Here is a 12294-nt window from a genome sequence, read left to right on the forward strand (position 1 = left end):
CAGCACCCTTAAAAAGGAGCTCAGCACTCCTAAAACTTGGAGTAAGAAATGTTGTTATTCTAAAATTTTTGTTCGTCCTTTACAAGGTTAAACAAAGTCCAAAACATACTCGTCTGTTAAGGATGAAAATGAAAACATTTTCGGACTATTTTAGTCCAGCGAGTCGCCGCCGCTGTTGAGTAGCTCAGGACCTGGGTGACTCGTCCATAGTCATAAACGGAGAGAAGTAGCGCCGGTTACAATGTTCTTCCGCAAGACGCATGCAGTGCAGTTCTGTTTATTAACTGCTAGAACGTGAAACAAAAACTGCGTACGTGTGTCTCTGTTGGTAAAGTTTATCGTTAATTTGATAGATGGCCATTTGTAAATAATTTACAGAAGATGAATTGCATTTTGTTGTCCAAGTACCTGTTACTTTGTTCAGTGACAATAAAGTTGAATCTAATCTAACCAATCTGATGACTGTTGATACAAAAGGAGGCACGTGGAGTTACCGGTCAGGAAAAGCAGCTGAGTGAAGAAGGTTTTGTGTTTGTTACAGGGGGCTGTCTGTGTGTTTGTGTTTGTGTGTGTGTGTCTGTGTGTGTGTGTCTGTGTGTCTGTGTTTGTGTGTCTGTGTTTGTGTGTCTCTGTGTTTGTGTGTCTGTGTTTGTGTGTCTGTGTTTGTGTGTCTGTGTTTGTGTGTCTGTGTTTGTGTGTCTGTGTTTGTGTGTCTGTGTTTGTGTGTCTGTGTTTGTGTGTCTGTGTTTGTGTGTCTGTGTTTGTGTGTCTGTGTTTGTGTGTCTGTGTTTGTGTCTGTTTGAACTCACAATTAAGCTGGTGTTCTGAAATGGTCACAAAAAAAAGGAAAAACAATCTGGATTTTGGAGTTAGTTGAATCAATGTTAAAATGTTAAAAGTTTTTCAATAGACATATTTTCTATTTTTGTGTGAAAAGAGGGTGGGTGGTGGCAGTGGGGCTCATTGGGTGCTCAGCACCCCTAAAGCTCTGACCCTAAATCGCCCCTGCAAACAAACAAACATGGTCTGCTCTTCTTGTCGATGTCCTTACGGCCGCCAGAGGGCGACACTGCAGTTTCCGTGCTGCTTTGTTGCTGAGGAGGAAACAGCCTGGAGCTCCTGGTGAAGATGCGCCGAGAGAAACTGCTGACAAAAAATGATTTTATTCTGCGGAGAGACTCGACGCTTTCGAAATAAATATATCTAAAAAGAGCTATTGCGGATTTTTACACACGTCTCAGAGTCGAGCTTGTTTGAGAGGTAACAGAAAATCCCTAGTTTTTATTATAAAGAACATAAACACGCTGAATTTAAGATGTGTTGAATTATTCTGCTTCTTGTTATTCATCCCTCACTGTAATAGTTCTTTTTTAATAAATGAATGAATTTTAAATGCTTGGTGATGGGCCTCTAAGCAGTTGCCCTTTTGTTTGTTTTTTTCTGCTTTACAGTGACATCATCAAGTGATGGACCTTCATTAGTGATTTATTTCCCTTTATATATTAAAGGACACAGCTGAAGATAATACACTGTGTTCTGGTCAACTGTGTTACACTGTAGAACAGCTACAGATTTCCTGACCTATTATTACACTGACACAGACGAAGGTTTCTTAGATGCTTTTGTCTCTTGCTGTTTGCCTTAGCTATATATATCGACATCTCCCAATGTTCAGTGCAGACCGACTCACTGTCTCTGAAAGGGTCAGCCGGCTTCAGCCACGCAGGTTGAACTCTGATCCTAGGGCTGTTTCACCTGGCCTTCATGCCAATGTCCAGGCCGTGTTAGACACATCCATTCCAGCGCTACGGACTGCTGTGACAACACTCAAATCCTCCAAAGAAGCCGGAGATGTGCCAAAGACTCGTCAGGCTATCGCTGAAATATTCCAGCTCGTTGAGGAGGCCTGGGTTTTGCCTACGGTTGGCCGGCAAGTGGCAGAGCAAATCTGCAACAGAGTACGACTGGATGGAGGTCTGGAGTCATTGCTGCAGTTGATGCAGACACCTGCTGAAGACATCACATATGAGTCTGCCAAGCTGCTTGAGCAGATTCTTATCTCAGAGAACAGGTACGCCACAGTAACACTTCTTATATTTATGGGAGACTGAGTATTGTTCTGAACTGAGAGGTCTGTTCCTACAGAGACTATGTAGCACGCATGGGCCTTGGTGTGATCCTGAACTTGACCCGTGAGCAGGATGATGCCCAGCTTGCACGGAGCATCTCAGGCATCCTGGAGCATATGTTCAAGCACACCGAAGAGACGTCGGCACAGCTTATTAGGGACGGAGCCCTGGACGCGTTGCTGTACTGGTGCCGTGGTACAGATCCTACTGTGTTGCGACATTGTGCCATCGCTCTGGCCAACTGTGCCATGTATGGCGGCCACCGCTGTCAGAGACTGATGATCGAGAAGCAGGCAGCAGAGTGGCTTTTCCCGCTGGCCTTCTCTAAGGAGGATGAGATGATCCGCTTCCATGCGTGCATGGCTGTAGCTGTGCTGGCTGCTAACAGGGAGCTGGAGAGCGAGGTGGTGAAGTCGGGCACGCTGGAGCTAGTGGAGCCGTTCATTGCCTCTCTCAGTCCGGATGAGTTTGCACGCAGCTTGCAGGACAGTGCTGACAGCGTTCAGGGACGCACCGCTGCCGACCTGCAGCACCTGTTGCCCCTGCTGGATGGGACACGGCTTGAGGGCAAGTGCATTGCTGCTTTCTATCTTTGTGTAGAGAGTGGCATCAAGTTCCGCCAGCACAACACCAAGGTGAGACAGATCGAAGATGTAAATATGATCAGATGGCCCTACACTGCGTGCTTACAGTGTGTACTTTTAAAGGTGCAATGTGTCATTTTTAGAAGTGTTTCAAAACGTACTATAACAATGTCATTTGAAGGCTTTCTTTCTTGAAAATTTCAGTCTTCTCATTTATTTGTTTACAATAGTTTGATGGGAAAATACATAACTTTCAAAAGGAAACCTTATAAAACATACATCCAGAGTGGTTGACATTGAAGGTGGTGTTGGTTGGATGAGGACAATTTATTCATTGCAATTTGTGTATCTACTTTCTCAGATATTTCAGGAGATCGGGGCAGTTCAGAGCTTAAAAAGGATTGTCATGTACTCAAGCAATGCCACCACACTTTCTCTGGCCAAAAGGGCACTGAGGACGATGGGTGAAGATGTTCCATGCCACATACTCTCCTCCGTTCCTAACTGGAAAACGGTGGAGGTACAAACATGGCTGCAACAGATTGGCTTTAGTGCCTTCAGTGATCGATTCCAGGTTTGTGAGCTGCAGCTTCATTTGTTGTACATTATGGTACTAACCTATGACCAGATTCTTGCAGAGCCTACTGTGTTTCTCCAATGGTGTCATTTTAACAGTGATGTCGTTTCCACTAGGCTGGTATTGGTCGCAGGAATTTGATGAATGTTATCCACATGCATTTGGTGTGCTTTGGTGTGTTTGTGTCAGGAGCTGCAGGTGGATGGAGACCTGCTACTTAACATCACTGAGGAGAACCTGATTAATGACCTGGCCATGACCTCTGGGATCACCCGCAAAAGGTACACATTGTGGTTGTGTAAAAACTAATAAATGTGATTTGATATCTTGTTTGGAGTTAGTAATTGCCTGTCTCGTGTTTACACAATGCTGCATAGAGGACAATTTATTCCTGATAAAATTGCATCTTGACTTACAACAAATGTCTGCTCGGTCCTGATTTAAGAGTACTGATTATTGACGGTTTTTAATTTAGTAGTGAGCGAAAGGCATCCACATGTTGAAAATGTAACATTTTCTACTTTGTAGAGTTCTAAAAACATCAGCCTTTTTCTGGGACTGAAGTTCTAGCATTTTTAAAGTATATTTATCTACAAAAATGAGAAGAGATCTCATATCTTAGCATAGATCATAGCATTTAAACATTGAGTAAATACAATGGTAACTTAGCTATAATGATATAGCGTCATCAAACGACACGTTAAGGGGTGAGTCACATTTCGTGCGATTTTATGCCCTCTGTAATGTTCACTTTGTCAGGTTTATGCGAGATTTGCGGGTACTGAAGACCTATGCTAACTATTCCATGTGTGACCGGAATAATCTGGCAGACTGGTTGGCAGATGTGGACCCACGGTTTCGTCAGTATACCTATAGTATGGTGCAGTCAGGTGTGGATCATAACATCCTCCTCCAGATAACGGATGTGCAGCTGCAGCAGGACTGCCATATAGAGAACGGAATCCACAGGGCTCAGATCCTCGCTGCTGCTCGCCGGCCTGCCAGGCCTTGCTTCCCTGACTCACAGAGTACAGGTCCAGATGTATTCATCAGCTACCGACGCACCACTGGATCTCAACTTGCTAGGTCAGAGATAAGTTACAACTCATTAACTTTGGGTTTCTTCAGACCTCATTGATAATTGATAAAGATTGATTAGTAGTGATTGTAAATGGAAAATGCTTTATATCTAATGAACACTAATAACCCAGGTCCAACAAGCTGAAAGTCTTGACATGAAAATGAAAGAGTTTGAAGTGTTATTAAAAATGAAAGTATCTCTTTTCCTTTAGTCTGCTGAAGGTGCACTTGCAGGTGCGTGGCTTCAGCGTTTTCATTGATGTGGAGAAGCTGGAGGCAGGCAAATTTGAGGAGAAGCTGATAACCAGTGTGCAGAAAGCACGTAACTTCATCCTGGTGCTGTCAGCCAACGCTCTGGACAAATGCATGGGTGACATTGGCATGAAAGACTGGGTTCATAAGGTTAGATTATTCCTTTCCACCTTCAGTACCTTACATGTACTAGTGAAATGTCCAGACATGGTGATGTGTGTATGTGTGATCTGCAGGAGATTGTCACTGCCCTCAAAGGGAAGAAGAACATTGTTCCTGTCACTGACAACTTTCAGTGGCCTGATCCCAACTCTCTTCCTGAGGACATGCGAACTGTTCTCAAGTTTAATGGCATCAAGTGAGTCCGTGTACAGAGTTAGCATGCGAATATCAACAAACCCATTCATTAGACAAAATAACATTAACATCTATCAATTCAGAGCATACAAATTACAGCTAATTTCATTGACTTCATTTTACTGAAGGTTTTCTTCTGTTCTCAATGTCAACAGTATAAAGTTAAAACATTACAAATAGTCACTTTGATTTCTTCGGCTGTGGTGTCACTAACCACAAATAAAGACAATGAATACTTTACTGAACTAATTTGATAAGCTTATTGTTAATATTGACCGTTTCAATGCTGTAGGTGGTCCCATGAGTACCAGGAAGCCTCAATGGATAAGATTCTTCGCTTCCTGAATGGAGGCCCCAGGCAAGAGCAGCTGGACAGCTCAAAGACCTCCATGGAACCAGAGCAGAACGCTCTTCCTGCCATTCACTAATATTGAGCTTTCTAATCTCTTACCTATTTCTAGCCTATTACTAACCTCTGAGTTCTATTACTACATGCGGTAGGATTAAATGATACCTGGAAGAAGAAAAAAAGCACTATAAAGGTCCTTCATCTGTAATCCCTGGATCATTAAAATGTCACAAAAAAGCTAACACTCAGTGCTTAATAACTCAGGGATACAAATACAGTGTCCGTTCCCAACCATATATAAGCAACATTGTAATATAATCAGTTTAAAATCAGAGTAATCAAAATCATAATGCAATCTGTGTACAGTGATTCATTTTCTTGAATTGTTTCTTGTACCAAGTATAACAAATAACCAGGGCATTAGTGCTAAACATATGATTGCTGGGTTAAGCCTGATAAAATTAGCATGAAACTCTGTAACATTCCTTTTTGTTAAATAGTTAAAACATTGCCCCATTGCAGGAACTGGGTGAATGATTAAATGTAAAGAATCCTGTGCTAGGAAAGCTTTCTAACACCTTCACAATAAGCTAACAGTGAATACTTGATTCAGACATAGTTGCAAAATCACACAGTATTGCAAATTAGATCAGTGCCCATTGTTAGCAAAGTTGTATATTTGTTATATACTTGCATCATACACTTTTAACATAAATCAAGATGCTGTTAAACACCCACAGAAACAATAATCTTATCTCTTACAGTGTTCATACCCTTTAGCGGGCTGCTGCCTTAATATTTAAAGATCAAGTTAAATGTAATGTTTGCTGTAGTTATCAACTCAGAGAACAGGTCAAGTGACCATGAAAGAACTGTTCAATAGTAACTTTCTGCTCAGAAATAATTGTTAATAAATTTTTTTTCAAAACATCCCTTTATTTGTTTCCAGTTTGGTCAAGACTTAATTTCCACTTTAGTGTTTCCTTTTATATTTATAGCACACAGTAATTTTGCTCAGAAACTCCCTCCTTCCCTGAACTGGGAAGTCTTTTGAACGAATAGGACAGTAAGTCGACATGGCAGATGATCATGATCTGTGTTGTTGCCTTATGAACTATCCCAGTGAGAGCTGACCTTTGTATGTGTTTTCGGGGAGACCCGTGGCCTGTGTTGTGACTGTAGCCGATATCTGAGTCTTCTTATGGGACTTAGGCCTTGCACTCAGACCCTGTGTAACTCTGTAATCCCTGACTGCTACAGCCTTGTTATGCTGTTCATGAGCATGTGACTTTATATCATGTGGAATACTGAATAATAGAAAGCAATAAAATAAAATGGAGTGTGCTGTTGTATGAAAATAATCCATAATGGTGGTGTTAGATGATATGCTCAAAAGTGTGTGGACAACCTGTGTTTCACCTTGAGGCTGTGTGCACTTGGGTTGGACTCCTAAGTGACCATATATTGTATTTATATAAAACTTACAAATCAATACAGAAATTTTAAGAATATTTTCTTCTTTGTACGGAAGAGGTGAAGTGACATGAGCTATATGCCTTACTGATCGTCTCTGCTGTGAAGATTGGAAATATCACTGTAATGCTGGAATTAGCCGTAATCCAAAAAATAAAAAAATTAATTTTTGAAATTTCCATAGCCCTGTGTTAAACATGTAGCTGCTCCACAACGTACTCCTAGTTAAACGTTTAGGTTTGTTTATGCAGTCAAAATAGCTATTAATGATTCAGATTAAACAACAGTACATAGTCAACAGAACCAGACCACTGGCTGCTTCTTGTCTTTTGGCTCTTCTTCTCAATGTCAAGGATTTTTGAAAGCCAGTATCAGTTAACTGCAGTTTCTCCATTGTTCATAGTCTTCTCTCTGCACCACAAAGCCCTGAGAAGATTAAATGACACAAATATCCAAATGAACTGGCATGAAACTGCAATTATTTGACCAAAAAGTTATTCAAGCATCTTTGTGACCCTTTTATTATGGAGTGTAACCTTAACCAGACGGTGATCAAAATACATTACCTGACAGATCACTGCTAGGAAACAAACTACATTGTTTATTTCAACACACAGGAGGAATCTGACCTCCCTTGTAATCTTACCCGATTATTCCAGCAGGAAAAAGAAGGAGTATAGCTCCGAAGAGGAAAGGAAAGCCCTTCATCATGTGTAAGGTCACGGGGTAGAGCGAGTTAAAGACTCCGCTGCCCACCAGTGAGCTCAGACCCTCTACACAAGCCACTGAGGCAAAGAGAGCACCTGAGAGCAATTACACACATCATTACTCTAAAAACAAAAACACATTTCAATTCTTTCTTTGGCTTCAGATTTAAGCTCTACAGTACCTTGCTCTGAGGGGTCCACTAGTTTGGACAGTTTGGATCTCAGGACTGGGGTGGTGGCCATAAAGAGAAAACACAGGCTGTATCCTGAAAAACATTAACACAGTTCAGGTTAACGTCGCACAGTTCACACAGTTCAGGTTGACTTCAGACGGTTCACACAGTTCAGGTTGAGAGCAGTGTTGAGTAAATATGTATAAAAGTCTTGATATAAAAATATTCATCTAATATGAATATTCATTAAAATTAATATGACTGGGGCATGGTGGCTTAGTGGTTAGCACGTTCGCCTCACACCTCCAGATTTGGGGGTTCGATTCCCGCCTCTGCCTTGTGTGTGTGGAGTTTGCATGTTCTCCCCGCACAACATTATTCTTCCTGAGTGACTGTGACCAATAGGTCTTGTATAACACAATCTCACAAACACCTGAAGAGTGTGAAATTACAAGAATAGGATGAGTGACTTGTTACGTGTATGTGTAGTCACTCAAAACTGATGCATTATGCATGGAGTGTACTTATCAAAAATGATGTGTATTAATGGCTATCAGAAGAAAAACAAAGATTTGCAAAATTAATTATTTAACCAGTCATTATTATTGCTGCTTTGGACTCATGCCATGTGCACTAGTTGTTAATCAACATAAACCCTAGTGAAATTATATTTTCTGTATAAGGTAAATTAACCCAGTTGTTAAAATATATAATCTGTAAATGAACTTCATCATATCATATTCCATTAAATAAATCTCACTGTATTGCACTGCACACACTTGCATATTAAAGAGAAAGACAGGAGCTGCTGTGATTGGACGTCACAGCAGCAGACCTAACACCACCTTTTAAAGCCTTTCAAACTGCGAAGAAAGTTAATGCAAATGGGCTGAAAATGAATAAATATTAAGAATTCATTAACTACTTTGACTACTTTTATCTTAATATATCACTTTCTAAACAAACTGTAATGTTCTTACATGACACTATAGGGCTTTTTTCCACAAACCAAACCTAAATACATACAAATACAATATCTGATTTGAGGAAATGTTACCTGTAAACATGAGACCTGTCGTATTCGCAAATGAAAACACCACCAAGCCAGTTATGTTTGACACCAGGCCAAGAATAGCCACACAGGAGTCATCGAGACAGTGTTGTAAAACCTTCAGGCTTAGCAGGCTGGTCAGGTATGCCATGTGATAAGTGGCTGAGCCATACCCAATTAGCTCTGAGTCCCAGCACAGAGGTGTGCTCAGCTCATAGAGCACGTACAGGTCACGTGAACCGAAATGCACAGTGATCACCAGGAAGAAGCAAAGGGTATAGAGCCAGAGTTTGATCCGGTGTCCTCTCTGTCCTCCAGATGAATACAGTTTATAGACAGCTCTGAGGTGAGGGGTGGAGAAGAGCCTTGCTCCAGGGTCAGGAGTCACTGACTCGGGTACAAAGAGGTAAGCGTAGAGGGCTGTGGCCAGGTTTGTTGCCAGTACAAGCCAGAAAGGGTTGATGTACCTAAAATCAAGGTTGAAATGTTTACACATTTTAAAAATATTTCAATTTTCTTTGAATTTTGAGCAAAATTACAGTGGTAGTTGAAAAGGCACAAAACAACAGGTAATTTGAAAAAAAAAAAGTAAAACACTGACAAAAGTCACTGACAAAATTACCCTTGCACATGTCGCCATTTCCCCCCAATTATGCTTGCAAACATGCCAGCGAGCCCCAGACATGCCTCCAGTATTGCCACACGAAACGTGCGAGAACGCTTGTCACTGATGTCAGCCACATAAGCGAAGCAGCCAGCCAGAATGGCATTGAAATCACCAGACAGGCCACTGCAGATTCGTCCCAACAGGAACCAGGCCACAGGCAATTTCAGGTACATGACGGTCAGGTAGACAGTAGCCTGGACAGCCAGGCCTAAACTGGGAAGAATCAAGACAAGACGCCGTCCTGCTCGGTCACTCCACGAGCCGATCAGGATCACAACGAAGAGGCTCACAAAAAAACCTCCCAGATTGATGTACAAGTTCCAGTGTGCCGTTAGAGCTTCCACCTCCTGGATGGGGAAAAAGGCATTTACAGACATTTACAGTGTTTGTTTCCTTGTTTCCATTTTCAGCATTGCTGAAGCCGGTTTTAAGTGAACAGTCATTGGGGATCTTACAGACTTCTGCTGATTCTGCAGTCAACATTTTAAAAAGTAAAACAGTTTAAATATTAACTGTGAGTCATGGGTGTTCACAGGAACGATACAGATTTGTATTTGCATACATTTTCATGGGAATTATGAACACTTTCCATTTCTTAGTGACCCTTGAATAGAAACGTTTTTTAAAAAAAAGGCATATTTAAATCCATTTTTCTTCCACTGTTCAAACACTGCTATCAAGTGTTCACTGACAACACCTGCTCAGAACAAGTAGTCTAGGCCAGTGGTTCTCAAACTGGGGGCCCTGAGATGGTGCCAGAAAACATCTGAGTAATAGAGTCTCCTGGTTCCTTTTTTCAAAGGTGACTGGACTGAACCAATTTGGGAGGCTATCAAAGATCACAGCCTTGGTTTTAGTGCTTTCACTTTCTAATGCTGATGCCCAGAGGGTATTTTCGATGGTCGGTTTGAACAAAACCTCAACACGAAACAGCTTGTCTCTGGATGGGACATTGTCCTCAATCATGACCCTAAAAATGGCTGGGCTTGAGCCGAACTGTTTTAAATGGGAGCAACATTACAAATGATAAAGGAGTCCAAAAACAGAGAGAGAGAATGTGTGTTAGAGAGATGTCAGTCTTGCTTGTCTTCAAAACTTGAGAGCCCTGAATCTGAATATTTTCTTAATGAATTGATGTAATAATATGATCTGGTTACACTGCTGAGGTTTGCTTACATGCCATATTATTTAATAAAAAAAAAGTAATACTCTTTACATATTTTATTGTCAATTCATTTAATTCACAGCTGTAATTTCCACTTGATCTAGGCTTCGTGAATATCTAAGAGAGTTTATTTGTCATATATTTTCTGTAAGAGAAGTCATTTACTAGCGTGCACTTCACAGATCCAGCCTATATTTTGTATATTTCTCACTGTTATTGATATTTTAATAAGATTGGATTCAATATTATTCCCCAAAAAACGGGGGCGGTCGTGGCCTGATGGTTAGAGAGTCTGATTCGTAACCCAATGGTTGTGGTTTCGAGTCTCGGGCCGGCCACGACTGAGGTGCCCTTGAGCAAGGCACCGAACCCCCCAACTGCTCCCCGGGCGCCGCAGCATAAATGGTTGCCCACTGTTCCGTGTGCGTGTGCGTGTGTGTGCGTGTGTGTGTGTGTGTGTGTGTGTACACTTTGGATGGGTTAAATGCAGAGAACAAATTCTGAGTATGGGTCGCCGTACGTCACGTCACTTGATTAAAATAACCATAGTTATATTACTACAATTAAATCTCAAAATTACTCCCTAGTGGTCTCATAGAAAGCTCCATATGGTGCAGAAAATGGCTTTGACACGCTATGTAGTGCTTTTACACTGAGATGAAGCTCAGCTTTAACATTTATGTACTGTTTAAAATTCTCCAGCTCTTAAAGCGACCACGTGGTGCACACGTCAACCCGAGTGCATTTTGTGCGCCAGTCTGCGCAACGTATGCGCAGCGCATGCGTTTGCTGTTCAAGCTACCTTCTGGAGCGGGTCGTGTTCAGCAGAAGAATTGCCACATCCTCCACCTCCTTTCGTGCCGTTATAGCCCACGTCCTCGCTAATGCGGTCCCAGAGGTACTGCGTGTAAAGAGGCATCTGGAGTGCCAACGAGAACGTGGAAAGGAAGAGCACCGGTTCGACAGTGACCGAAAACGGACACGCGAACGGCGGCGAACATCTGGAGCGACTTCCCTCCACCACCTCCACCACCTCCTCCTGTTCTTCCAGAGGACTTAACGCGTCTGCAGACAGGATTTCTCTGGTGTCCGACTCTTCCTCCATGATTACGCACAGCAAACATTACCTTCAAATGACCTTTAGTAAAAAAGTCATATTATTATTATTGTTTAAATCCCTGTAGCTTTATACTCCAGCTGTTCCTGAGCCTTTATACTCCAGCTGTTCCTGAGCCTTTACACTCCAGCTGTTCCTGAGCCTTTACACTCCAGCTGTTCCTGAGTTCCTGAGCTCTCTGTTGTCGCGTGTACTTTGTTAGGTCACGTGTTAATACTAACGCACGTCGCCTAAGAACCGAAAAACCTTCATTTTTAGTTTTAACACTTTTTTTATTCTGGGGAATATTATGCAGATACATTTTTAAAAAAAAAATTCATCCCACATTTAATTTCAAAACTTCAAATAAATCCCCAAAAGACAAAATCAAATATTAAAACAAACCTACCCACAACCCTACTTTATTTTTTTTACGTTTACATTTTGTAATGCATGAAAGTGTTTCTAAGTCTATTATAACCACAATGTCTCGAAGAATTCTTTTAAAAGAACTTTGCAATAAAAACAAGAAGTATAGAAGGCTCACAGGTCACGTGACAATGACGTGTAGCTCACGTGGTGTAACTTCTAACAAAAATTGAACAAACAAAACCAAATAGTAACAGCTGTAATT

At 41.5% G+C, this 12294-nt stretch overlaps 2 protein-coding genes across 4 annotated transcripts; one reads left to right on the forward strand and one right to left on the reverse strand.

Annotated features, from left to right (window-relative positions):
- The first annotated feature begins 368 nt into the window (after window positions 1-368).
- sarm1 (sterile alpha and TIR motif containing 1) lies at window positions 369-6258 on the forward strand. Of its 3 annotated transcripts, none has more exons than XM_047820962.1 (10): window positions 369-496; window positions 1061-1260; window positions 1452-2071; window positions 2146-2764; window positions 3075-3287; window positions 3480-3571; window positions 4050-4376; window positions 4583-4772; window positions 4859-4980; window positions 5272-6258. In XM_047820962.1, exons 3-10 carry the CDS (start codon window positions 1617-1619, stop codon window positions 5405-5407), a joined length of 2154 nt encoding a protein of 717 aa, XP_047676918.1. In that variant the 5' UTR covers window positions 369-496; window positions 1061-1260; window positions 1452-1616; the 3' UTR covers window positions 5408-6258. The 3 variants fall into 3 exon arrangements, with proteins under 3 accessions (XP_047676918.1, XP_047676917.1, XP_027003630.1); XM_047820961.1 differs by lacking the exon at window positions 369-496 and adding an exon at window positions 506-523; XM_027147829.2 differs by lacking the exon at window positions 369-496 and having other exon boundaries at window positions 715-1260.
- A 768-nt stretch (window positions 6259-7026) lies between these two features.
- Window positions 7027-11819, reverse strand: slc46a1 (solute carrier family 46 member 1). Its single transcript, XM_027147830.2, has 6 exons — window positions 11367-11819; window positions 9355-9746; window positions 8739-9199; window positions 7691-7774; window positions 7448-7604; window positions 7027-7227 (listed from the first exon to the last, which is right to left on the reverse strand). Exons 1-6 carry the CDS (start codon window positions 11667-11669, stop codon window positions 7173-7175), a joined length of 1452 nt encoding a protein of 483 aa, XP_027003631.2. The 5' UTR covers window positions 11670-11819; the 3' UTR covers window positions 7027-7172.
- Window positions 11820-12294: the final 475 nt, after the last annotated feature.

Source organism: Tachysurus fulvidraco, chromosome 11, assembly GCF_022655615.1.
Source record: "Tachysurus fulvidraco isolate hzauxx_2018 chromosome 11, HZAU_PFXX_2.0, whole genome shotgun sequence".
NCBI classification, from domain to species: Eukaryota; Metazoa; Chordata; class Actinopteri; order Siluriformes; family Bagridae; genus Tachysurus; species Tachysurus fulvidraco.